The 27,941-nt window shown below is 42.9% G+C and overlaps 1 protein-coding gene across 1 annotated transcript in view; it reads left to right on the plus strand.

Moving 5' to 3' along the window:
• EHD4 (EH domain containing 4) overlaps window positions 1-27,941 on the plus strand; it is a 77,683-nt gene that overhangs the window by 18,236 nt on the left and 31,506 nt on the right. The window contains exon 3 of the mRNA XM_089686900.1: window positions 19,341-19,438. Coding sequence (XP_089543026.1) covers window positions 19,341-19,438 — 98 coding nt within the window. The remainder of the gene's footprint in view (window positions 1-19,340; window positions 19,439-27,941) is intronic.

A 27,941-nucleotide genomic window follows, 5' to 3' on the forward strand; every position in this document is an offset into this window, starting at 1 on the left:
AAACCTGTCACCTGCACATTCTGAAGAGGAGTGTTTGGGCTGAAAAAATGCATAAACGTGCGTTAATACATTCTTATGGCCAGAATAGATTAACATTTTGACCAGTACAATGCATTAACACCAAAGGCACAAACACTCATGCAAAAATGTGGCTTTTACTGCATGTTCCTGCTGCTTTTCTCCTAGGCGTCCTTTGGAGTTCAGTGTACATGGAGGCTTAATGCTGAAAATAAGGGTTGTTCTAGAAAATGCCAATCATTTTAGCTTGGTGAATTAAGGCTTAAAGCAGGGCTCGACAATTCCCAGGTCGCCATGGCAACAAGAAAATGCGTCCTGGCGCCTTGGCTGTAAGCCCATTTACTGTTCCGCACCTGCCGCCCGACTCCTGAGTGTGCTGTGTGCTCTCTGCCTGTCACTCCATGACTGCGCTCCCGGTTTCCTTTTGTTTGGCCGGCAGCAGCGGGTTGGTGGGGGCATTGGGTCACAGGACCGCTGGTGGAGCACTGTTCACTCAGACTGAGAGAAGGGCTGCATCTTGTATCACTGAGCCAGGGTCGGCGCGTAGTTGGTCGGTGGCGGTAAAGAGGAAGGGGGGAGCTTTCGTGGACTGGACTACCCATTGAATGTGTAAGTGCTACATTGCTGCTGCACAATTCCCATACCTGTGAGCTGAGTTTTATGATCTTTGCTACATGGGGCTGTCTCCCTCCCCCTGCAGTGAAATAAATGGTGCCATCATGTACGTGCTTTTTTGCTGTTTATAGATGTGCCCTCCTTTTGACCTCCCAGATATAGATGGAAGTAATGTGAAAGATCCTTCACTAGGGCCTGTTGCACAGAGAGGACCATATAAAAACTCCCCAGCAAGACCACTATATGGAAAGAAGACACTTCAGAGGCATGGCATTGTGAAGTTAATTTGTTTGCTGGAGCCTGGAGTGTAGTGATTTCTTTCTTTAATGATCAACTCGCCAGAGGGATTTTGCAGTGGAGGCTATGCGGCAGGGATGATGGTATTCTGCCACTGCTTGTTTATCTGAAAGTTGCTGGAATTACTGCTGACTGGAGCTGATTTGCCCAATAAGAGTGGCGCCATTGAAAAACTGCTTGAGGTCCTGCTGTGTTGCTACTTCGCTTTTCTCGGGCAGTAAAAGGCAGTTTGCTTGGTTTGGAGGTGGAGGTCCTTCCTTTGTGTGTTCTATCCCTCTGAACAACAACTATGGCTTATTCAGTAGGGATCTCTATGGATTGTCAGCTCTTCTTAGTTTATTTGCACCATCTTTTTGGACCATTTTATGTTGCACCTTTTTATAAGGAGATGCTTATGGACTGATGTTATGTCTGTTTTATAGTTAGCACTGCACCGCCACTTTGTATATTCTTGATTTATATTGTTACCTTCAATGCTGTAGCTGCTTTCCTTTTTAGGAGTGGAAATTTGTTCCCTAGTGTGATTATTTTTGTTTATCTCTTGGCTATATTGAAATCTCTATTTGCTGGATTGCAATGTCTCTTTGAGTATATATGAGGCTGTCAACTTGCTGTCAAATTCCTAATGCCTGATGTCCCGAGCATGCAATTCCAGGTGCCTGGCTCCTAGATTCAAAGCAAATTCGTCAAGCCCGGCCTTAAAGTAGATCTAAAGCAAAGGTGTCAAACTCTGTTTCATTTGTGGGTTACATCCGCATTATGGTTGTATCTGTAAGACTATAGAAATAGATGTACTCTTTATCACATTAAATGATTGCCTCTGCATTCCATTGTTACTGGTTTTAAATAATAACTTGGGACGTTAGCTGTGAAGGGCAGATGCAGTCTGTCACAGAGCTCATTCACACCTGTAGCAGATGAGGCAAGTCTGAAAAGGAACGTCGCACATTTCTGGCATCATCCACAAGAAACGTCCTTGGAGACTGCTTAGACAGAACTTATTTATGTGATCGTGTTCTGTCTTATCAGTCTCCAAAAAACTATTTTGTGGATGATGCCAGTGGTGTGTTACCCTCCATTTTTGAAACTGGCATAGCATTGTACAGTGCCTTGAAAAAGTGTTCATACCCCTTGACCTTTTCCACATTTTGTCATGTTTTGCAACCAAAAACGTAAATGTATTTTGTTTGGATTTTATATGATAGACCAACACAAAGTGGCACATAATTGGGGAAGTTTACGGTAAATGACAAATGGTTTTCAAAATGTTTTACAAATATCTGAAAAGTGTGGCTTGCATTTCTATTCAGCCCCCTTTTATTGATACCCCTAACTAAAATCTAATGGAACCAATTGCCTTCAGAAGTCACCTAATTAGTAAATTGGGTCCACTTGTGTGTAATTTTAATCTCAGTATAAACATAGCTGTTCTGTGAAGCCGTCAGAGGTTTGTTAGTGAACAAACAACATCATGAAGGCCAAGGAACACACCAGGCAGGTCAGGGATAATGTTCTGGAGAAGTTTAAAGCAGGGTTAGGTTATAAAGAAAATATCCAAGATTTGAACATCTCACGGAGCACTGTTCAATCAACCATCTGAAAATGGGAAAGCGTATGGCACAACTTCAAACCTACCAAGACATGGCCATCCACCGAAACTGACAGGCCGGGCAAGGAGAGCATTAATAAGAGAAGCAGCCAAGAGGCCCATGGTAACTCTGGAGGAGCTGCAGAGATTCACAGCTCAGGTGGGAGAATCTGACCACAGGACAACTATTAGTCGTGCACTCCACAAATCTGGCCTTATTGAAGTGTGGCAAGAAAGCCATAAGCAGTCCTGTTAGCGAGAAGCCATGTGAGGGACACATCAAACATGTGGTAGAAGGTGCTCTGGTCAGATGAGACCAAAACTCAATTTTTTGGCCTAAAAATAAAACGCTATGTGTGGTGAAAACTACCACTGCACATCACCCTGAACACACCATCCCCACCGTGAAACACGGTGGAGGCAGCATCATGTTGTGGGATGCTTTTCTTCAGCACAGACAGGAAAGCTGGTCAGAGTTGATGGGAAGATGGATGGAGCCAAATACAGGGCAATCTTAGAAGAAAACCTCTTTTAGAGTCTGCAAAAGACTTGAGACTGGGGCGTAGGTTCACCTTCCAGAAGGACAACAACACTAAACATACAGCCAGAGCTACAATGGAATGGTTTAGATCACTGCAAATTCATGTGTTAGAATGGCCCAATCAAAGTCCAGACCTAAATCCAATTGAGAATCTGTGGTAAGATTTGAAAATTACTGTTCACAGACGCTCTCCATCCAATCTGACAGAGCTTGAACTATTTTGCAAAGAAGAATGGGCAAAAATATCACTCTCTAGATGTGCAAAGCTGGTAGATACCCAAAAAGACTTGCAGCTGCATTTGCAGCAAAAATTGGTTCTACAAAGTATTGACTCCGGGGGGGCTGAATACAAATGCACGCCACACTTTTCACGTATTTATATGCAAAAAATCTTAAACCATTTATCATTTTCCTTCCACGTCACAATTATTTGCCACATTTTGTTGGTCTATCACATAAAATCTCAATAAAATACATTTACGTTTTTGGTTGTAGCATGACAAAATGTGAAAAATTTTCAAGGGGTATGAATACTTTTTCAAGGCACTGTATTATTCCCCTTACAGCAGATGTAAGGGAAGGGACTCATGATTTTTGATTGTGGGGTCTCTTGACATCACAGTGCCCTTACCATGTGCTGCTGGGGGAAAAAAAAAAAAAAAACTTGGGGAAGAGTGGGAAAGCAGAAAGTGCAGGGCCTGGAGGAGGAGGGCTGGAGTTAGCTGAATGCTAAGACCAGCCTCTCTACAGCCGCACGGAGGTGTGTGTGTTTGTTTTTATTAAAGTTTTTTTTGGATAGAGTGGATATGGATTAGAACACCTGTCAGGTTAGTATTGATGTCTGTGCTCTGTTAGGGAGATTCACAATTTCTATTGGTACTGTTTATCGCTATTAGTCCAGGTAGCTACGATAATCCAGACACGCAATAGGCAGTCCGAGCAAGTATTAGTCCCGGCACACCATAGGGGCAGTTCAGGCAGCAATAATCCGAGCACACAATAGGGGCAGTTCAGGCAAGGGTAATCTGGGCGCACAATAGGGGCAGTTCAGGGCACTCCACAACATGCGGCTTGTAGGGAAACTCACGGTAGGCAGCTTGCAGACACTCAGCAGCAGGTGGCTTCCAGGGACACTCATGATAGGCAGCTTGCAGACACTCAGCAGCAGGTGGCTTCCAGGGACACAGTGATCAGCAGACAGTGACCCTCACGGTGCTCAGCTTTCTAGGGACTCAGCGGTCAGCAGGCAGGGGCAGCTCCCCAGGGACACAGCGATCAGCAGACAGCGACCCTCGCGATGCTCAAACTTCTAGGGACACAGCGGTCACCAGGCAGGGGGCAGCTTCCCAGGGACACAGGGACCCTCAGCGGTGTCTGGGCTGTGGGGGTCTGACCTCAGCTGTGGGGTCTGGCCTCAGCTCAGACCTCACACAGCACCCTGTCCCGAGCGGGGGACAAACACACGGGCTGGGTCCCACTCCGGCCTTCTTAAAGCCGGAGCAGAACGCTTCCCAGTTGCCCTGGCGTCGTCCTTCCCAGCGTCTCATTGCCGGGGCAACAAGGCACGCCCCCCTGACGCGGGCCGCGTTCTCGTGAGCGCGGCCTTTGTCTCCGGGCGCAGAGCACGGTAAGTATCATGCCCGCGCTGCGCCCGCCGGGGGGGATGCGCTGAGACATCCTGGCGGCCTGCGCTGGAGGTCTCCTCTTGGGGCGTCGCAACTCTCCAGCGACATTGCCGGGAGAGGTGCAACCCGCACCACAGGGGCCGCTTCCTCCCATCCTGCACAGCCTTTGAAGTAGGTTGTGATAAGATGTGAGGAATCTGCAAGGGGGGGGGGGGAGGGGTGAAGGGACAAGCAGAGGGACAGCAGGCACAGCTTTTAAGCTTGTTCAGTTAGGCTTTGACAATAAAACTAGAAACTATGCAAAGCTGCACTGGATTTTGCACTCTAGTTTTAGTAAATCAATCCCAACGTATAGCTGTTTGTTATTGTGATTCTAAGGCAGGCCATAGACGGGTCATTTATCAGCCGATAAACGAAAAATCGGTCGGCCCCGTTGACTATGCTGCCACCCATGTCTGCGAAAAACGGCTGTTTATCGCGGATTTTCCAGCATGGCTAATAAAAATAAATGAGATCCATGAAAAACGGCCGACGGGCTGGCCCCACTAACTGCGTGATTATCGGCCGATTTTTCGTTTATGGCCTGCATTTGGCTAGCCTTAAGAGTATGAGGGAGCAGAAGACCAAGAGGAGCAGCAAGTGTACATCCAACCTTCATAAACCAGAAGACCCTTCCATGTGTGATCAGCTGAGAAATGACAGGGGTCAGTCACATCCTTTTAAGTCCTACATTAGACCGGTTTGCTAAAGTTTTGATTAGTGTTAGAAATGTGTGAGCTTCAGCAAATGCTCCAGTGATCTTTTCTTCTGACTAAGCTGCTTGTCAGTCTGAGAGGTTTCCTCCGTTACTCATTACCAAGCTATATAGATGACCATGGAAACCGCAATGTGGAAACTTTTTTTATTTGTTTTCCCTACTATGGTTTTACTTTTGAAGGAGTTCTGCAATAATCACTCTTCATATCTGTTGCATGGCTTTCTCCTTCTTCAGGGAGAGGATGTTACATTAAAATATGTTACCTTTGCAGACTGGCCTTTAGAGAATATAACTTGCATTGTATTAAATGACCGTGGCCTAGTTGTTAGTTCGTTCATTCATAATGTTCCCAGACCGTGGGAGGAGTTAACATTCTGTAATGGAGCAGATAGTATTTTGTAATGATGATGACGTTCCTTCTATCTAATGTTAGTGGCAGTAAAGGTGTGTCTGTCATGTGCTTCATGTGCTTCATGTGTATGAGTCAGCCCAGCGGTTACTTCAGTGAAATAGTGACTCTTATGTGCATACACTGATGAGTTCACCTTTGTTACTTGATCACATGGTTTGCTATATAAATTCAGTTAATTATACAGATTATCTTTATGTAGCGTGTGTGTGTGTGTGTGTGTGTGTGTGTTTAATCCGATCCTTCCACCACACCACTGGGAATGATTGCACACCTTGCTTTTGTTGTACAGGGACTATACAAGACCCACAGGTGCAGATGTGTTGTATTTTCTTCCAAGGTGATCACCTAATGAGCAAACTCCCTTCCCTTTTTTTTTTTTTTTTTTTTTTTTGTCTTTTAGCATATTGAATACATTACTGTATATCTGATTGCACCCAACTCTTCCTTTTTGGTTGCTGTTGGGACATGGTTTTATTCTTTCGTGTTCATGCAGTCATCACTGTGTCCACTTTGTGCCTACCCTAAGGCTTATAAATAGCATTGTTGAAAGCTTAGTGGGCATCACTTCGGGTTTAAAAGCACAACAGACTAAAACCTGTCGCATATGATGTTCTATACTTGCCTTTCCAGTGGCTCGTGTGTTAAAATCCTGCTGTGCTACTGATCTCTGGCTGCTGCAGGTATCCACAAGTGAGTGTGCGTGGAATACCTGCCCACCCCACTGTACACGGATTCCTCCAACCAGCTTCTATATTCTGTAGCAGAAGAAATTGCAACATTGTGTGAAGTAATAATTTTGTGACTTGCAATATGCAAGGATGTCATCTGCCACTCTGTCTAAAGTAGCTTGCTGATGTATTCTGCTTAGAACCAGAAGAGGAACGCAAAGTGCCCATCTGAATTGGCTCAAAAAATCTTTCAGAGTTTCTTTGGAAGTGTATGTTTGCTGACAATGCTGGATTCTTGGGTTTCATTTTCTTTAGAACTTCTCACTTTACTGATTATTTCTGGGGTGGAGACTTGATGTCTGATTAAGCAAAGAGGTACAAGGGAAAATTGCAAAATATGAACTTAAGTGACACAATATTTGTTTAAAAGCTCAACTCCAGGCATATTGCTAAATATAGATGAAATGCATACATCAGAGCTGGTTTAGTTGCTAAAGGATTTGTATTTCTGTCCAAGTTTTTTGATTAATACAGCTCTGCTACAAAGCACGGCCCTATATGGTAGGGCAGGGGACTGGTGTATTTTGTGTGTGTGTAAGTATGTTACTTGTGATGCAAAACAGCAGTTCTGTGTTTGTCTGGGCAACGCTTTCTTCCCACCCCTTGTGTGTGATCAGATGTGCCACAGGGCTCGGTCCCAAGAGAGCTCGGTGTGCAAGTGCTGGGGTCCCTGGCCATCTTGCACATGCAGGGGTTCATACTACCAGGTAAGACTGAAACCTTCCCTGTCTTTTTGCATGCGTGGAAAACACCCCGCATATGTGCTGATGGGCTTTGCCGAGACCCAAAGGCTGGGTAAAGCCCATGGGCGCCTCTTCGTATGTGCCATCTGAGTGGGAGAGTGAAGCCACCTAGGAGGCAGACTGAAGTTCTTAGACAAGACCTATAAGTCTGAGAAGCTGCCCCTCCCTCTGTCTGAAATCTGCTGTATGGAGACTGCAAAAGGCAGATTCCAGGTCAAATTCCGGTATTTAAACTGCTTCCATTAAGAAAATACCTTTTTAATAATTGAACACAGAGCCTCATTAGGGCCTTATGAACAACCGGGGCTTTTCTAAAGGCTTTTCTCCTGGTAGGGGAAAAGCACCTTCAAAAACGTGCCTAAGCTGCTCTTGCTAAGCTCAAGTGCTCCCTAAACGCTCTATGTACGGTTTTGAGCGTTAAAACCACATCACAAACGCCTATAATGAAGTTAAATGGTATTAACACTCCACAACCACCTTGCAACTGCGTTGCAAATGCCTGCCAGGCGTTTGAGGAGCGGCACCATAGACTTGAATGGGAGGCTTCAACTCCTCCTGACTCAACAAGAGGCGTCAGTTTTGACATGACGCTAACGCTTCAGTGTGAACAGCACTGTGTGCTGCCATGTGCAGCATTTTCATAGGCGTTTTGAGAAGCTTTAAAAACGCTTCCCAGACTCCTACTGACAAAGCTAGTGTGAACTGAGTCGTAATGACACCCCAAGCATCTCAACCCGCAGTGGGTTTGCGGGTGCGGGAACCACAGAGGAATCTCATGGTGCAAAAGCGACATGTGATTTCCCTGCTGCCGCATTTTTGAAAGGTTAATGTAATTTTTTTTTTTTTTTTTTTTCCTGTAGGAAATGCAAACACAGCAGCCTATTCGGATGATCAGGCTGCTGTACCCACACAAACACAGGCCACAAACCTGCACGGGTATGAACCAGGCCTTGTTCTATCTGCCTGGAGTTCAACTCTTTTTCACAATATTACATTTCCTCATAAGGCCTTGCAGATTGGCTTTGAATTTTAGAGTGTAGCATGTCATCTCCCCATAATGGGGGCTATATGTGTGAAAGGCTGAATCCTTAGATATACTAAGGGCTATAGTGGAACAAGTTTTTGCACATTCCTGGGCTGTAGCTTGTAAATGAATTCACCTTCTGCTAACCCCGTGTAGGGAGAGTCCAGACCAGTGACTTCATTCTCTGCTGTAATTGCACTGCTTCTATAGTGTGTTCATTCTCTGCTCCCTTAATCTCTATACAGAATGCCTGTAAAAGTAAGAGAACTGTCACCTGATCTAAGGAATATGGAGGCTGCAATTTTTATATCTCATTCTGTATATGCTGCTTCAATACTTTTGTGTCACAGGAAACCAGTATTCAAATAGTGATGTCTGCTTTATTTTCACTCTTCTGATTTGCATGCTTGTTCCTGTTCAGTAAATCATACCTTGTTGAAGCCAACGGGTCCATGTAGTAGCCAGGCAGTTAGTATCTTCAGAAGAAGGTTGACAGTGGCAGCCCCTATGTGGCTCTTGGTTAAGCCTGAACTCCAGGGTTTATTGAAATTTAAATAGTTTGCTTGGACCAAACAAATCATTTCCTTTCACTAACTAACTGATTTGCATGCTGTATGAACTGTATGTGTAATTGACTACATACAGTGCTGTGTTCTGGTGGTGGGGTGGAGACTTCTGTCCATCTCTGGGAACAAAGTAAAGTCCTGCTGAGCACGACTTTTCTATTTTCGATTAAGCTTTATATTTTCTAAATCAATGCAAGGCCTTCTCTGATAGGCTGAGGTAGAGGGGCGGGCAGATGTCACTGTCTCTACTTCAGCTAATTAGAGGAAGCCTTGTATTCATTCACAAAATGCAAAGCTTTCTGTGAATGGCTGAGTAGCCCTCAGCCAGACTAAATTTTGTTCTGGAAACAGAATGAAAAGTCCTTGTACTGCTGCTGGAAGACCATGCTGTATATAGCTGATGTTGTATACGGTGCTCACAGTTTGTACACGTATTCATGAAGGAAATGGTTCACTTGGTCCAAAAAAATTACAGTGAGGAACAGAAGTATTTGAACACCCTCCGATTTTGCAAGTTCTCCCACTTAAAAATCATGGAGGGGTCTGAAATTCACATTGTAGGTGCATTCCCACTCTGAGAGACAGAATTTTAAAAAAAAATCTGGAAATCACATTGTATGATTTTTAAAGAATTTGTCTTTCACTGCTGAACATAAGTATTTAAACGCCTAAGAAACAGTAAGAATTCTGGCTCTCAAAGACCTGTTACTGTGCCTTTTTAAAAAGTCTACCTCTACTCCACTCCTTAATCTAACTTAGTAGCACCTGTCTGAGCTCGTTAAAGACACCTGTCCACCCCACAGTCAGTCAGACGCCAACTACTACCATGGGCAAGACCAAAGAGCTGTCAAGACACCAGAGACAAAATTGTGGACCTCCACAAGGCTGGAAAGGGCTATGGGACAATTGCCAAGCAGCTCGGTGAAATAGATCAACTGTTGGAGCAATTGTTAGAAAATAGAAGAGGCTAAAGACGACTGTCAGTCTCCCTCGGACTGGGGCTCCATGCAAGATCTCACCTCGTGGGGTATCACTGATAAGAAAGGTGAGGAATCAGCCCAGAACTACAAGGGAGGAGCTGGTCAATGACATGAAGAGAGCTGGGACCACAGTTTCAAAGGTCACTGTCGGTAGAACACTACGCCGTCATGGTTTCAAATCATGCATTGCACAGAAGGTTCCCCTGCTCAAGTCATCACATGTCCAGGCCCGTCTGAAGTTTGCCAATGACCATCTGGACGATCCAGAGGAGGCATGGGATCAAGTCATGTGGTCAGATGAGACCAAAGTAGAACTTTTTGGTCTAAACTTCACTTGTCGTGTTTGGAGGAAAAAGGACGAGTTGCATCCCAAGAACACCATCCCTACTGTGAAACATGGGGGTGGTAACATCATGCTTTTGGGGGTGCATTTCTGTGAAGGGGACAGGAGGACTGCACTGTATTAAGGAGAGGATGAATGGGGCCATTTATTGTGAGATTTTGAGCAACAACCTCCTTCCCTCAGTCAGAGCATTGAAGATGGGTCGTGGCTGGGTCTTCCAACATGACAATGACCTGAAGCACACAGCCAGGATAACCAAGGAGTGGCTCCGTAAGAAGCATATCAAGGTTCTGGAGTGGCCTAGCCAGTCTGCAGACCAAAATCCAATAGAACATCTTTGGAGGGAGCTGAAACTCCGTGTTGCTCAGTGACAGCCGCAAAACCTGACAGATCTAGAGGAGATCTGGGTGGAGGAGTGGGCCAAAATCCCTGTTGCAGTGTGTGCAAACCTGGTCAAGAACTACAGGAAACGTTTGACCTCTGAAATTGCAAACAAAGGCTTCTGTACCAAATATTAACACTGATTTTCTCAGGTGTTCAAATACTTATGTTCAGCAATGCAAGACAAATTCTTTAAAAATCATATAATGTGATTTCCTGAATTTTTTTTTTAAATTCTGTCTCTCAGACTGGGAATGCACCTACAATGTGAATTTCAAACCCCTCCATGATTTCGAAGTGGGAGAACTTGCAAAATCGCAGGGTGTTCAAATATGTCTGTTCCTCACTGTATTTAAAGTTCAGTCAACCCTGGAATTGGGGATTTTTCACATCTAAATCACACAGAAACACGGTCCCCCTTCCTTTGCATTCCTGGGAGATGCGATTTTTGATTAGGCTGCAGATTGCACCAGAATGCTGTAAAAGTAGAACATGCACTTCTTTTCAAAAACCTATGACCTCAAATTGCATGGATCTACGTTTGGGGTGCCGTGAACAATGTATTGGCACCCGCAGCAGATTGCTAAAACAGTGCATTTTGACCACAATGCGGTAAACGCACATAGAATACACTTTTCCTGCACCGTGTTCTGCCGTGAACTGGCCCTTGGGGTACTTGGCTTTTCATTAATGTTTGTGTGCCTGAAAATCCCCATTCTCCCTTGACATCTTGTAGGTCTTTCATGGTGCCATGTGGTACTTGGGAGGATGGTTCTGCTCCTAGAGATGACACCTCCATTCTACTGTAATAGTAGTGAGAGCTTTGGAAAATATCCTGTACACCTCCTCTACATACCAGTTATAAGTTGAATGTAATAGTTTTCCACAAGCTTTGCTGGCTGTAAATGGCCATTATAAAATTAAGTGAAACTTCTGGTTTGGCAACCCTCTTGGATCCTGTATTGATGAGTTCTTTGGAATGTATTTTATTATCTTGAGGTGTAGTTTACATGACCCCATCATAGCGTTCGTTTTTTCATTCAGATGGCAACATGTAGTGCTAGCTGACACCGTTGTACCCTGAAGGTCAGCTTGAATTTGTCTGGGAGTTGATCAAGGTTCTCTATCCACCATTCGATCAAAGGTTTGTTGAAATCTTTGATTTAATTTTTGTCCATGTCCAGGACTACAGTGCCATGGCATGTAAACTTCTTGACGATGTTGCGCACAGTGGACACAGGGACATTAAGATCTCTGGAGATGGATTTGTAACCTTGAGATTTGTCCATGCTTTTCCACAATTCTTGTTTCAAATCCTCAATCAATTCTTTGCTGCTTTTTCTCTTCTCCGTGCGCCATGTGGCATACAGACACAACAGAAAGGTTGAATCAGTTTTTCAACCTCAGTCATTTTAACTGGTGGCCAGTGTGATTTCTATATATTCGGCACCTGTTAATTGATATAGGTGAGTTTTTAATTACAATTTACAGGAGCATGACAAACTTGGAATGCAGTTATTTCTAACCATTTTGAGAAGGTGCCCAATAATTTTGTCCAGTCCATTTTTGGGGTTGTGTGTGGGATGTGTCAGATTTGGCTTTTTGTTTCTCTACTTTGTGTCATACCAATACAAGCAAAAGAAATAAACCTGAAAATGCTTAAACATTTTGTAATTGCAATAGTTTTCTTGGTGAAGTGGTGCATTATCTGACAGAAATGCAGAGGTGGCAATATTTTTGGCCATGACTGTGTACAGTGAAGGAAATAAGTATTTGATCCCCTGCTGATTTTGAATGTTTGCCCTCTCACAAAGAAATGATCAGTCTACAAATCAAATGGTAGGCGTATTGTAACACTGAAAGACAGAATAGCAACAAATTCAAAAGAAATGCATGTCTAGCAAATTATGCACTGATTTGCATGTTCATGAGGGAAATAAGTATTTGATCCCCTGTCATGCAGCAAGATTTCTGGCTAACAGGTGTCTTTCATACAGGTAAAAAGTTGAGATTAGAAGCAGTCTCTTAAAGGGAGTGCTGCTAATCTCATTTTTTTACCTGTATAAAAGACACCTGTCCACTTGATCAATCAAACAATCTGATTCCAAACTCTCCACCATGGCAAAGACCAAAGAGCTGTCCAAGGATGTCAGGGACAAGACTAGACCTACACAAGGCTGGACTAGGCTACAAAACTCTCCCCAAGCAGCTTGGTGAGAAGGTGACAACAGTTGGTGCAATCATTCGCAAATGGAAGAAACACAAAACAACTGTCAGTCTCCCTAGGTCTGGTGCACAATGCAAGATCTCACCTCGTGGAGTGTCAATGATCATGAGAACACTGAGCAATCATCCCAGAACTACATGCGAGGATCTTGTCCATGATCTCCAGGCAGCTGGGACCACAGTCACCAAGAAAACAATTGGTAACACACTACAACGACCAGGGTTGAAATCCTGCAGTGCCTGCAAGGTCCCTCTGCTCAAGAAAGCACATGTCCAGGCCCATCTGAAGTTTGCACTGAACATCTGAATAATGCAGAGGAGGACTGGTTAAAAGTGTTGTGGTCAGATGAGACCAAAATTGAGCTCTTTGGCATCAACTCAACTCGCTGTGTTTTGGAGGAGGAGGAATGCTGCCTATGACCCCAAGAACACCATCCCAACTGTCAAATGTGGTGGAAACATTCTGCTTTGGGGGTGTTTTTCTGCTAAGGGGACAGGACAACTGCACCGCATCAAAGGGACGATGGATGGTGTAATGTACCGTCAAATCTTGGGTGATAACCTTCTTCCCTCAGCCAGGGAATTCAAAATGGGTCATGGATGGGTGTTCCAGCATGACAGTGACCCAAAATACACAGCCAAGGCAAAAAATGAGTGGCTCAAGAAGAAGCACATTAAGGTCCTGGAGTGGCCTAACCAGTCTCCAGACCTTAATCCGATTGAAAATCTGTGGAGGGAGCTGAAAGTTCGAGTTGCCATACGTCAGCCACCAAACCTTAATGACTTGGAGGGGAGCTGCCAAGAGGAGTGGGCCAAAATCCCTCCTGAGATATGTGCAAACCTGGTGGCCAACTACAGGAAACATCTGACCTCTGTGATTGCCAACAAGGGATTTGCCACCAAGTACTAAGTCAAGTATTTGATCCCCTTCACAAAAATCATATTTCCGTCATGAACATGCAAATCCGTGCGTAATTTGTTAGACATGCATTTCTTTTGAATTTTTGTTGCTGTTCTGTCTCAGTGTTACAATACACCTACCATTCGATGTTTAGACTGATCATTTCTTTGTGAGTGGGAAAACATTCAAAATCAGGGGATCAAATACTTCCTATGTATGTAATTGCTCACCCCCAGTAATTTTTTTGTTAAAGAACATTAATTATCAAACTGTTTAAGTTCTGCTTAACCCACAAGCACTAATAAGCTCTTGCATGGATTGTTGTTCATTTTGTTGCACATGGACCTTTTTCAATAAGTTCTAATATTAAAAAAAAAAGTTGGATAAAACAATCAGAGCTGTTTGAGTGAGGACAGGATGATCTTTTACTTCTGCCATCTTGGTGGGATAGCTCACTGATGTCCAGGCTAAACTTTTTCTGTTTCATCGGTTTCTTGTCACTCTGTGACCAATATCTGTTGATCCTGACCACTTTTTTTTTTTTTCTACGGTGTATAGTCATAGGCACATGGTGCTACATGATCCAGTCTTTTTCAGATTGGGAGACTTGTAAAACTGCTCAAGAACAGTAAACATCAGAGGACAGTAAAGCATGGAAGAAATGCTGTAATATTATGGACACACAGTGCAGGGCTCACATCATACGCGGGGTTTCTAGGTAATTTCTTCTGCAGATATTTGCTGGAACAAGAATACTGAAATAAGATTCCATGATTATGTTCTAAAATTAACTGTTGAAGGAATGTTTGATACTGTAGACTGCCAAAGCATATCCAGTCCAAAACCCATTTCAGCTCATCTTTTGTATGAGTCCATAATTAGAGCTGATTCACGAGGACTCAGCAGAATAAAGAGCACAAAGAAATCCAGACCTGCCCAGTTAATTTTGTTTGTGAGCTTGAAATTACATCAAGCAGAATAAATGAGCTTGCTGATGTTGTTAGGAAGAGGCAGTTATTTTGATCTCGGGGTTTTGCTGCTCCTGTTGTATGAGATGTTGTAGACCGCAGAAATACTATAGCTATATTATCATGCAATGCTTGGAGACTGTAGGGTGTTATGTGGAGTCACTACATTCTGCTGTCTAGAAGTGGTGTACACTTTCCCTAATGGGTACTTAATTAAAGTGAACTTGCCATTGGAGAAACATGGGCCACCATTTGCTGACTTCTACCTGAAAATACTAGCTGACTGACTTTTGCTGACCAACTGATTTCAGTAATTCGAGTTACTGACCCATACTAAGTGCAGATCAGAAAAGTTAGAGAATAATCAGAACTCCTTATATTCATACATGTTCTGGATTATTGAATCAAAGATTTTAAGAAACTGTGCCAGCATGTCCTCCAGAGCTCCGCAACAAAGGTTTCTACAAAGCAACAGTGCACTACAAGTCCCAGCCTTCACAGGTTATATCAAATCGGATTCACGTTCAGTGATGGGCTGAATGGGCCATGCAACATAGGATCCTGAAGCTCTGAACAGTAGATCCGGGTAGATCAGCAGAGTTCAAACGATAAAAGAATTAATGGTTTGGGATCTCCATTAGCATGTAAATTTTATTTATTACAAATAAAAACATGGCACACTTACTTATACAATTTTTGACCTCCATCATAGGAATTGCCCCTTGGACACAGTCAGCCAGTAATCTGCAGCAAAGGAAGATGACTCATGCCGGCATGTGTAAAATCTGACACTGACCGCTGTTGGCAGACCTCCTGAGTTCAGTGCCCTGCAGTACTATGCACTGCCTGGTGGCAATCCCTAGGTGATACTGGGATGTGTGGGTGGTGTCAGTGTCAGATTATACACATACTGGCATAAGTCTCCTCTTCCTTTGCTACAGATTACTAGTTGACTGTGTCCAAGTGGCTCTTCCTATGCCGATGTCAAGAATTGTATATGTAAGTGTGCTATGTTTTTATTTGTAATAAATGGAATTTACATGCTAATGGAGATCCCATGCTATTCTTTTATCGTTCGAGCTCCGCAACAGCTGCCCCCAGACCAAGCTGTGTTGGCATTGATATGGAGGCTGGGAGCTCCCTGATCACTGGAGCACTGTAGGTGAGTGGATTTTCTAATTGTACCTGCAGCAATAATTGTACAGTACTGGTAGAGAACATGGTTACTGAAGAGAGAGTGAGTTGGAGTAGAAACAAGTGATATAGTGTAAATCTACTACCACCACCAATGCTACCTTTCATCTACTGCCTGAAGCCTGTATGTGGTGAAGTTGGGGGCGATCTGCATTGAACTACTGGATGGTGAACAAGGTGATCAGACTTCCACCACACAGGAAGCGGGCTGAGGTGAGTGATCTTTCTAATGAGGTAATAGATGCCTTAGAATGGCAGAGGACAACCTATTCAGTGACTTTATGGAACACATGGGTGTAAGGTGTGGGGAAAAATGAAGTGCAGGCCTACATTTATGTCGCACATCATGAAGCTTCATGCACACTTGAGCTTAACAACGCTACTTTTACAGGCATTTTGAGCTTTTCTTCACTTTTTTTTTTTTTCCCCGCGCTATGCCTCGAAACATTCCTCCATGTTAACTTACGGTGCATCCAGAAAATATTTGCAGCGCTTAACTTTTGCCACATTTTGTTACAGCCTTATTACAAAATGGATTAAATTCATTTTTTTCCTCCACATTCTACAAACAATACCCCATAATGACAAAGTGAAAAGTTAATTTTGAAATCCTTGCAATTTTATTAAAAATAAAAAGCGAAAAAAAAAACACATACATAAGTATTCACAGCCTTTGCCATGACACTCAAAGTTGAGCTCTGGTGCATCCTGTTCCCACTGATCATTCTTGAGATGTTTCCACAACTTGATTGGAGTCCACCTGTGGGAGATTCAGTTGATTGGACATGGTTAGGAAAGGCATAAACCTGTCTATATAAGGTCTCACACTGTGCATGTCAGAGAACAAACCAAGCCGTAAAGTCCAAGAATTTGTCCGGACCTCCGAGACAGGATTGTATCAAGGCACAGGTCTGGGGAATGGTACAGAAAAAGATCTGCAGCATTGAAGGCCCCAATGAGCACAGTGGCCTCCATCATCCGTAAATGGAAGAGGTTTGGAACTACCAGGAATCTTCTTAGAGCGGGCTGCCCGGCCAAAATGAGTAATTGAGGGAGAAGGGCCTTAGCCAGGGAGGTAACCAAGCACCCGATGGTCACTCTGAAAGAGTTCCAGCGTTCCTGTGGAGAGAGGAGAACCTTCCAGAAGAACAACCATCTCTGCAGCACTTCACCAGTCAGGCCTGTATGGTAGAGTGTCCAGACGGAAGCCACTCCTCAGTAAAATGCAAATGGCAGCCCGCCTGGAGTTTGCCAAAAGGCACCTGAGGGACTCTCAGACCATGAGAAACAAAACTCTCTGGTCTGATGAAACAAAGATTGAACTCTTTGACCTGAATATCAAGCGTCATGTCTGGAGGAAACCAGGCACCGCTCACCATCTGGTCAATACCATCCCTACAGTAAAGCATGGTGGTGGCAGCATCGTGCTGTGGGGATGTTTTTCAGCGGCAGGAACTGGGAGACTAGTCAGGATTGAAGGAAAGATTGAATGCAGCAATGTACAGAGACATCCTTGATGAAAACCTGTTCCAGAGCACTCTGAACCTTTTAGACTGGGGTGACTGTTATTTGGACTCTGTGCTTAGGGTCGCTGTCCTGTTGAAAGATGAACAAAGGAGTGGCTACGGGCCAACTCAATGTCCTGGAGTGGCTCAGCCAGAGCCCCGACTTGAACTTGATGGAATATCTCTGGAGAGATCAGAAAACGGCTGTGCACCGACGCTCCCCATCCAACCTGATATTCATTTATTCTGGCCATTGAAATGAAGAAAAACATCCAAGTGGTTGACACGCCTAAACGTGTTTTTTGCCGCTGCTTTACTCTTGCCTGTAGAAAAGCCCCAGTGTTCATGAAGCATAGAGGACCAGTTATAGCAGGACTCGCAGTAAGGCCCCTTTTCACACAGGTGATCCAATTATTTGGGTTGGTTTTTCAGGCAGACCTGATCGAATGGTCCATGCATCCCTATGAATTGGCGGGTGTAAACTGACTTGTCCATTTACACCTACCTACCTCAAATCCAATTTCAGTTCGCAAAAAAAAAACCAAAACTGAACGGAATCCACCCCCTCCATCTAGGCCGATTGGATCCGGATGGCAGTCGCATGTAACCAGACAGCTGAGTATTGCCTGTCAAACTCCGCATGCCAAGTTAAATTTGTCATGGCTGTGGTATGTGTGCAGTTCCCCCTGGCTGCAGTGTTTGTTTTTAGGTGCAAGATGTTAAGCCCTAAATAATTATCATCTTCCTAGGACAGAATATCTTTATAGTGTTGGTAGGTAGGTAGCTTGAGTATACCACATGGAATATTGCTCTTCGGAGTCTCCCACATGCTTTCCAAGAAAAGAAAAAAAATAAATAATAAAAAGCGAAGCGTTATCTGCTGTCATAGCTGAGCAGGTCTGGACTAAGTGGAAGAATACAGCTGACAACCCAATTTTTACTGATTGGTACACTGACATTTTAAATCTGACTTCAAGGCTTCTTGCAGATGTATAGGAATGGTTCACAAAGTATATGTCAGTAATTAGGAGTTGTATTTCTGAAATTTGTCAGTCAGGTCTTCTTCAGACCTTCGTGTGCTGGGAGCACATGCAGAAATGTGCTTCCCTGGAAATGTGTGTAAGATGCACATTGTGCATGTGGTTCCTTTTTTATTTCTTAATGACACCTCAAACAAAGCGCAGCTTGGAATCTCGCATTTTGCAGGGTGACACAATTCGCTGTTAACAAACATGCCAAGATCTGCTCCTGAAAAAGCTACAGGAGCTACTTTGATGCGCATAGGGCAGCCCATTCATTTTGGCGTGCAATAGAAACACAAACGCGCTAATGTGCATTGTGCAGGTGGAATGGGGCCTTTTTTTTTATTGTAGCCATTTTAAATGCAGACAGTGTAGTAGAGTTTTTCACTGAAATGTGGGTATTACTGTACAAAGTTGTTGCAGTGCTCTTCTTCCCCTTGTTACCAATCAGAAACGCCACTGGTTCCAATAGTTTAGGCCTGGTTACTGGAAGGTCAGTTTGCTTTTAGGCAACTCTTCAATGAGTATTGGCAACAAGTGTGCCAGGTCTCATGTAGACAGGTATACAGTGAGGGATGTGCCAGACAGTTTTTAGAAAGACCTGAAAATCGGTTTTATTTAACTGTGCATTCAGTTGCAGCCCACCCTTATGTAGCACTGCTTCTCCCATTGTCTAATACTTGCATTAATGATGCTACAATATGTTTCCACTCTACACATGCAGAAAGCTTAATATGCTCCCGTGATCATAGTAGGGTACATTTACAGATTGATTAGGTCATGTCTTTACGAAATAAAAATCCATGGCCACACATGTATTGGCAGTTCTGTATTTGCTGAAATCTAGATATCAGTTGTTGGGTAAGATTGTCACCCTGGTTAATGTTGTTTTCTTCTGTCTCACAGGTTTATGTGTTCACAGTTGCCCAATCAGGTTCTCCAAAGTATCAGCATCATCGATTCTCCTGGAATCCTCTCTGGAGAGAAGCAACGTATTAGCAGAGGTTGGTACAGATAACTTTGGGTGATCACACTAGACTGCCGAGTTGAAACATGACCATAAGTTGCCATCACTTTTGGCAGGACTCGCCTGCCTAGGCCAATACAAAAGCATTTGCATAGTTGGTTAAGTTGAAATTAGAAAGTGTGTGTGTGTGTGTGTGTGTGTGTGTGTGTGTGTGTGTTTTTTTTCAGTCATTCTGGCAGGGGGAGCTTAGCATTATTCTCACCTGCTTACTGCTGCAACTCCTGTTTTTTGGAAGTTTCTTTCTACAAGGTCTTTTGTAGGCCTGCTTTGCCTTGAACAGATCAAGGACTTGTGGGGTGGAGGACTGCTTCTGTAGGACCGCTGCCTGGCTACGTAAAGTAGATCTTTGGTCTGTCTGTGTGTATGTCTGGTGAGTCTATTTGGCTTGCTACATGCCCATGTTGCATCTCCATGGCTTTAAGTTTGTGAGATGAGCTGTCCTGGATTGATGATGCAGGAGGCAGCCATACACCTGAGGCAAATCATAATGTGCTTTCATGTCTTCCATGGACCTAGTTTACATAGCATGTCTTCATCCTCAAACCTGCAATTTGGAATTGTGACTGGATCTCCTGAAAACAAATCCAAATGCAAGTAAACCTGATACAGGTGCTTATTAATCATGCTGTCAAAGATTTAACTGGCTACAGATTGGCCTGTCTCTTTGTGTCATAATATTGCTGGTTCAGGCTAACACTGCGTTACTTTTTGTAACAAAGAGGTTTGCTTCATATTGCAGAGATTTGTTTATAAGTGGGTCTTTTAGCAACAGGGGCGTGCCTGCCACATATTTCAGTTAAAGAAACTGTTGTCACTGTTTGGTTTCACTTTGTACACGCCTTCTTTCAGTGTAACATTCTCTGCAGTCTTTTAAATAGATTGCTAATACACCATATTGCCAAAAGTGTTGGAACACCCCTCCAAATCATTGGATTCAGGTGTTCCAATCACCTCCATGGCCACAGGTGTATAAAATCAAGCACCTAGGCATACCGACTGCTTCTACAAACGTGTGAAAGAATGGCTCGCTCTCAGGAGCTCAGTGAATTCAAGCATGCTACCGTGATAGGTTGCCACCTCTGCAAGAAGTCCATCCGTGACATTTCCTTGCTACTAAATATTCCTCGGTCAACTGTTTGTGGCTGAGTTGCTGTTGTTCCCAGTTGCTTCCACTTTGTTATAATACCACTAAGTGGTAGGCCATGTAAAATGACAGAGCGGGGTCAGCGTATGCTGAAGTGCACAGTGCGCAGAAGTCACCAACTGTCTGCAGAGTCAATAGCTAAACACCTCCAAACTTCATGTGGTCTTCAGATTAGCACAACAGTGCGTAGAGAGCTTCATGGAATGGGTTTCCATGGCCAAGCAGCTGCATCCAAGCCTTACATCACCAAGTGCAGTGAGTGTGTTCTAATTGGATGGTCTATCTACAAAGTACCAAAATCATATTTATGGAAAACAATATCGGTTTGGCTGTGGGTTGATTGGTCAGCTCTCACCCCAGTACACACCCTACAGAGCAGATACTATGTACTGTATATGTACTGTCTGATGCTTTGCCAGCCTCTGACTGCAGCGGTCTTCAGTTGTTCTTTATGGGTCTTTCTGCCTTTACTTTTGCCTTCAGCAAGTGAAATGCATGCTCAATTGGGTTGAGATCAGGTGATTGATTCGGCCATTGGAGAATATTCCACTTCTTTTCCTTCAAAAGCTCCAGGGTTGCTTTTGCAGTGTGTTTTGGATCATTGTCCATCTGTACTGTGAAGCACCGTCCAATCAATTTTGCTGCACTTGGCTGAATCTGGGCTGACAGTATATCTCTAAATACTGCAGAATTCATCCGGCTGCTTCTGTCTTCGGTCACATCATCAATAAACATGAATGACCCAGTGGTACTTGCTCGGACCGGATTTTTTTATTTATTTATTTATTTTTTTTTACTATTCATATATTTTATGATTTTTTTTTTTTTTGGGTTTGTCCTATCTTTTGCAATTTGTTTTTTTTTTTTTTTTTTTTCTTTCAATTTTTTTATATTTAATAAGTTCTTTTATTATAGGTGTTTTTTTTTTTTAAGCTTTGGCCGTAAGCCACATAGGTTTACTTTTTAGCCTTTTAAACTTGTTACATATGGGGTATTTTGCAGTGTGTTCACATAGTCCCCTTTTTTTTTTTTTTTTTTTTTTCTGTGTTTGTGTTCATCGATGCCAATATTCCTCCCAGTCTAAGTGTTGGAAAGCAGCTCTCAGCCTTGGAAAATTAGCTCTCTTAAAGTTGAGCATTTTTTATTCCGGTATGCACTTGTTTACAGCAAACAAATTACACCATGTTATGGTCCCTGCTACCCAGATGTTCCTTTTTTATATGGACATTAGTATTAAGCTCTGCATGGTTTGAGATTACCAGGTCCTGCAGAGCATCATTCCTAGCTGGGGCCTCTATGAACTGTACCATAAAATTGTCCTGTAGTAGGTTTATACATTTATTTTGCCCTTTTAACTGTTGCTGTAGTGCCATTACTCCCAGTCAATGTCAAGGTAGTTAAAATCCCCCATTATTATCACTGTCCCAGCCCTTGCAGACCTTTTTGATCTGTGCAAATAGCTGAGTCTCCACCTCATTAACAGTAAATGGCTTATAACAAACTCCAACAATTAGCTTTTGTAGTACACACCCCCCATGTGCAGTTCCACCCATAATGCTTCAACCTCATCACACCTTCCATCAACTAGGTCCTCTTTCACACTCGCTCTGAGATCACTTCTCCACATAGACAGACACCACCACCTTTCCTTTTTACCCTGTCTCTCCAAAAGAGAACATAGCCAGGAATATTAATGGACCAGTCATGTGAAGAATAAAGCCAAGATTCAGTAATACCAATTAAGTCCTAGTTCTCTCCATGCACCAAAGCTTCCAACTCACCTATTTTTGCTTGGCAGACTTCTGGCTTTGGTGGACAAACCTTTTAATTAATTGACACCTTGTGCACACGCATTTTGCATATTTGTTTTTATTTTCGTACAAATGTTACCAATTCCAGTGGTTGTTTGTAACATGGTCACCTTCTTATCACCTGTCATAGCCCTCAACCCATCTTTCTCCATTCCACCCACCAATAAGGACCCGTCTGATCTGTCTGCCCCATTAGAATCTAATTCTCCCTCCCCCCTCTATCCTAGTTTAAATACTCCTCCAGCCTTCCCATAAACCTCTCCCCCAGCAGAGCAGACCCCCTTCCATTTAGGTGCAAACCATCTCTAGCATACAGGTTGCACCCCAATGAAAAGGCAGCCCAGTGCTCTAGAAACCAGGGATGCACCGAAATTTCAGCCACCAAAACATACCGGCCGAAAATAGCTCTATCGGCATTTAGCCGATACAGGGGACTGTGTGTACTGCAGATGTGAGGGGGGGGGGCTGAGAAAGGAAGGAGAGGAGCAGTGTATACAGTGACTGGCTGTCACTATCTCAGTGCTGGTTTTTAAATGTAATTACCGACTTTTTTTTTTCTTCACTATAGCTCACAGAATCAGCTGTCACTTCCCCCCCCAGCTAAAAGAAACTGTTTCCTTTTAGTTTATTTCCGGAGATAAAAAACAAAGCTCTGAGGAAAGTGACAGCTAATTCTGTGAGCTATAGTGAAGAAAAAAAAAAAGCTGGTAATTGCATTTAAAAACCGGCACTGCTCCCTCACTGTATACACTGCTATTCTCCTTGCACACATTGCCCCCCACCACCTCCCCCTACAAAGAGGATCTGTCACTCATATGCTATCACATAGGGCACTATTGGTCCCCTATGTGATAGCAATAAAATCATAAGTAAAAAAAAATAAAAATACACATGAAAGTAGAAAAAAAAAATGGAGCCTCCCCACCCCCACATACATAGAAGTTTCTGTTTTCGGCAACATGCATTCTGAAATTTCGGTATCTGTTTCGGCATCAGAATTTTTCATTTCGGTGCACCATTACTAGAAACCCAAATCCTTCTCTCTTACTCCAGGCCTTTAGCTATGCACTTAGTTCTCTAATCTACCTGTCTTTCCTGAGTTGCGCATGGCACAGGTAATATTTCAGAGAATATCACCTTGGAGGTCCTTCCCTTCACCTTGCAGCCTAGTTCTTTAAATGGATTCTTAAGGAGCTTCCACCTTCCATGTTTTCTGTCATTGGTTCCAACATGGACCAAGACAGCTGGGTGATGCCCAGCCCCTCTCAGTAATTAACCCGATCCAGCACATGCCAAACCCTGTTCCCAGGGAGACCGCAAACCATTTGGTTAAGGCGATCCTGGCGACAAATTATTCTGTTGGTGGTAATATTCCTTCTGATTATAGAATCCCCTAACTGTCTAGGCCTTCCTACACTACCCTCACCACCCCTCCCAGATGGTCTGCTCTCCCGGCTGTTAGGACTTCGATTTGACTTGTGCCCATAGAAGTAGTACAGGAACCTTTTCTAAAGTCGGAGCAACTTCAGTAGTGCTAATTAAAGTGTTACTAAACTCACAACCGTAAAATCAGTCTGTATATGCAGTAAAGCATGTCTGTTATACTCGCTGTGGAACCTAAGGGGTTAATCCACATTGTGTAAAAAGGATGTTTTGATCCTGCCTTCTCTGATTCTCCCCTTCTTCCACAGTCCCCAAATCATCTCCTGATAGAACAGAGCCTCAGGGGCAAGCTGCATATGCTCAGTGTGGCGTGTATTGCTAGAGAGGTGTGTTTTGTCAAAAAAGCGGGTCAAGGGTCTGTAGCCTCATAGGGGAGAATGAAAACGCCTCCTACAAGCTTTAACCAGTGCTCTGCTGCACACTGTTAGAAGTCACAAGACTGCTCTAACTGCTGATGAGAAAAGGTATTTGGCAGTTTATATTTACTAAAATAATTGAATTTCCATGTTCTGTGTACTGTGGGAGAGCAGATATAGTAAATGCAGGTTCCTTGGTTTAGTAACGCTTTAAGACAGCTCTCATTGACGAACATGGGAATTCACATGTTATACGACTTGGGGTCTTACAAGTCAGATCCCAAGTCGTGGCAGTGGGAATCTTGGGTGAAAGTTGGGTAAAAACATTTATAAATAGACCCCCTGGGTGTGTACACTTGTTGGCTAAATTGCAGAAGTTGAGACGTTGCAGGGATTTTCCATTATCATTGTATTTTCTTTGAGAGGAAGTAGAATTTTATAGTTTCACACCAGTAGAATATTGCAATATTTTGAGAAATTTTTTGTTTTGCAATCCATTAAAAATAGTATTCTCTAATCTCCAAACTCTTGGGTTTATTTTCTCTTTTTGTTGCATTATGATTCATTTGTGTGCTGCATTTATGTATAGACGTATGATTATGGCCTTTAAAACCCCACCTTTCTGACACATTTTATGTTCTAAAACAAGGCAATGGAGACACAACTTGAAACTTGGTGAAAGCCTGCAAACAGTGTTGTTTTTTTTTTTTTTTTTTTTTTTTTTGTGTGTGTGTGCAGTCGGCACTCCCGTTTAATGTGTTTTAATATTGCCAAAATTCAGCCAAATAAATTCTTAAAAGAAATAAGCTCACAGCTTGCTGAAAGCTTTGCAAATGCTTACTGTACAAAGAGATGCTGGAACCCCATGGGCACAAGGCCAGTAGTATTAGGTTTAGTCCTTTTCAGTTAATCACATTGTAAGATTTGGGACTTTGTACCTTGAGAATGTCAGGAAGAAATATCATTAGCCAAATGGAAATCAAACACATTTTATGAAATAATTTTGATTTTCTCTTCTCCATCTTCCCTTCCAACAGTTGTCTTGCTTTGAAGTTTCCAGTTGTATTAGACTGACTAGGATCAAACAGGCTCTGATTACTGTGCTGTTGGCTTCCTACCTTAAATCCCTCTTACTGTACATGCAGCTGTTGGCACTTGGAGGCCTTGATTTTGTTATTTCCCAGGATTTCCCAATCAGGTCTTTTATTTCCTGCAAACATTGTTGCTGGAAATAATCTTCAGGATAAGTTCACCTTTTGTAACAAAAAAAAAACTAATTCATGCACATTTTGTACTTGCAAAAACACATGCATTATAAAATGTTTAAATTTTTTTTTTTTTTTTTTTGCCAGGAGCCTGCAAAGCACTGCACCCGCAATCAGCAGACCACGGGTGCAATGCAGGGCATTTACAGACTGTCAGTGTAAGCTGTCTGCTTGTAGGGGCAGGCAGTTGCATGCTGACAGGAAGAATCAATTGATCTCTTGGAGGGCCCTGCTCATTAGACCTTACAGTCTGTTTCCTCTTGTACCAAATTGTATTGTAACTGTAACATCTACCTTCATTTTGTAAAGTGCTGCACACACTGTTAGTGCTAAATGAATCCTGTATAATATAATAACTACCACAGCACTCAACAGAGCTCTGGTAGTTACAGTTGTGCTCATAAGTTTACATACCCTGGCAGAATTTTATGATTTCTTGGCTATTTTACAGAGAATATGAATGATAACACACAAGCTTTTCTTTCACTCATGGTTAGTGTTTGGCTCAAGCCATTTATTAACAGTCAACTGTTTACTCTTTTTTTTTTTTTTTTTTTTTTTTTTTAAATCATAATGACAACAGAAGCTACCCAAATGACCCTGATCAAAAGTTTACATACCCTGGTGATTTTGACCTGATAACATGCACACAAGTTGACACAAATGGGTTTGAATGGCTATTAAAGGTAACCATCCTCACCTCTGATCTGTTTGTTTGTAATTAGAGTGTGTGTATAAAAGGTCAATGAGTTTCTGGACTCCCAACAGACCCTTGCATCTTTCATCCAGTGCTGTACTGACGTTTCTGGATTCTGAGTCATGGGGAAAGCAAAAGAATTGTCAAAGGATCTGCAGGAAAAGGTAGTTGAACTGTATAAAACAGGAAAGGGATATAAAAGGATATCCAAGGAATTGAGAATGCCAATCAGCAGTGTTCAAACTCTAAGAAGTGGAAAATGAGGGGTTCTGTTGAAACCAAACCACGGTCAGGTAGACCAACTAGAATTTCTGCCACAACTGCCAGGAAAATTGTTCGGGATGCAAAGAAAAACCCACAAATGACTTCAGGTGAAATACAGGACTCTCTGAAAACATGTGGTGTAGCTGTTTCAAGATGCACAATAAGGGGGCACTTGAAGAAAGATGGGCTGCATGGTTGAGTCGCCAGATGAAAGCCATTACTACGCAAATGCCACAAAGTATCCCACTTACAATACGCCAAACAGCACAGAGACAAGCCTCAAACCTTTTGGCACAAAGTCATTTGGAGTGATGAGACCAAAATTGATCTTTTTAGCCACAAGCAGAAGTGCTACATTTGGAGAGAAGTCAACAAGGCCTATGATGAAAGGTACACCATTCCTACTGTGAAACACGGAGGTGAATCGCTGATGTTTTGGGGATGTGTGAGCTAAAAAGGCACAAGAAATTTGGTTAAAATTGATGGCAAGATGAATGCAGTATGTTATCAAAAAATATTGGAGGAAAATTTGCGTTCATCAGCTCGGAAACTGTGCATGGGACGTACTTGGACTTTCCAACATGACAATGATCCAAAACACAAGGCCAAGTCCACCTGTCATTGGCTACAGCAGAATAACGTGAAGGTTCTGGAGTGGCCATCTGTCTCCTGACTTCAATATCATTGAGCCACTCTGGGGAGATCTCAAACTTGCAGTTCATGCAAGACAGCCGAAGAATTTACAGGAACTGGAGGCTTTTTGCCAAGAAGAATGGGCGGCTTTACCATCTGAGAAGATAAAGAGCCTCATCCACAAATACCACAAAAGACTTCAAGCTGTCATTGATGTTAAAGGGGGCAATACACGGTATTAAGAACTGGGGTATGTAAACTTTTCATCAGGGTCATTTGGGTAGTTTCTGTTGTCATTATGATTTAAAAAGAGTAAACGCAGTTGACTGATAATAAATGGCTTCAGCCAAACACTAACCATGGGTGAAAGAAAAGCTTTTGTGGTGTTATTCATATTCTCTGTAAAATGGCCAAGAAATCATAAATTCTGCCAGGGTATGTAAACTTATGAGCACAACTGTACTTTGAGAACTACAAAGGCTGTTTGTAGTTGTAGCTCTCCCATTCACAAAGCTCTGTGAACGAATGATGTGGACAGTCAGGCGAAGCCCAACATGGCTACCGCACTCTGAATAGAGGTGTAACATGTTACAAAAGGTGAACCTATCATTTTAGGACTTTTTTTGACAATGGTTTGTAGCATTTTGCAAATGTAAATTTTTAGTGTGTGTGTGTGTGTGTGTGTGTGTGTGTGCGTGTGTGTATACAGTTGTGCTCAAAAGTTTACATACCCTGTCAGAAATTGTGAAATGTTGGCATTGATATTGAAAATATGACAGATCTTGCCAAAAAATGCTCTTTTATTGAAGGATGATGATCATATGAAGCCATTTATTATCAAATTAGTTGTTTTGGCTCCTTTTTAAA

Source organism: Staurois parvus, unplaced genomic scaffold (assembly GCF_062004578.1).
Source record: "Staurois parvus isolate SC_StPar_1 unplaced genomic scaffold, SC_StPar_1.0 ptg000414l, whole genome shotgun sequence".
NCBI classification, from domain to species: Eukaryota; Metazoa; Chordata; class Amphibia; order Anura; family Ranidae; genus Staurois; species Staurois parvus.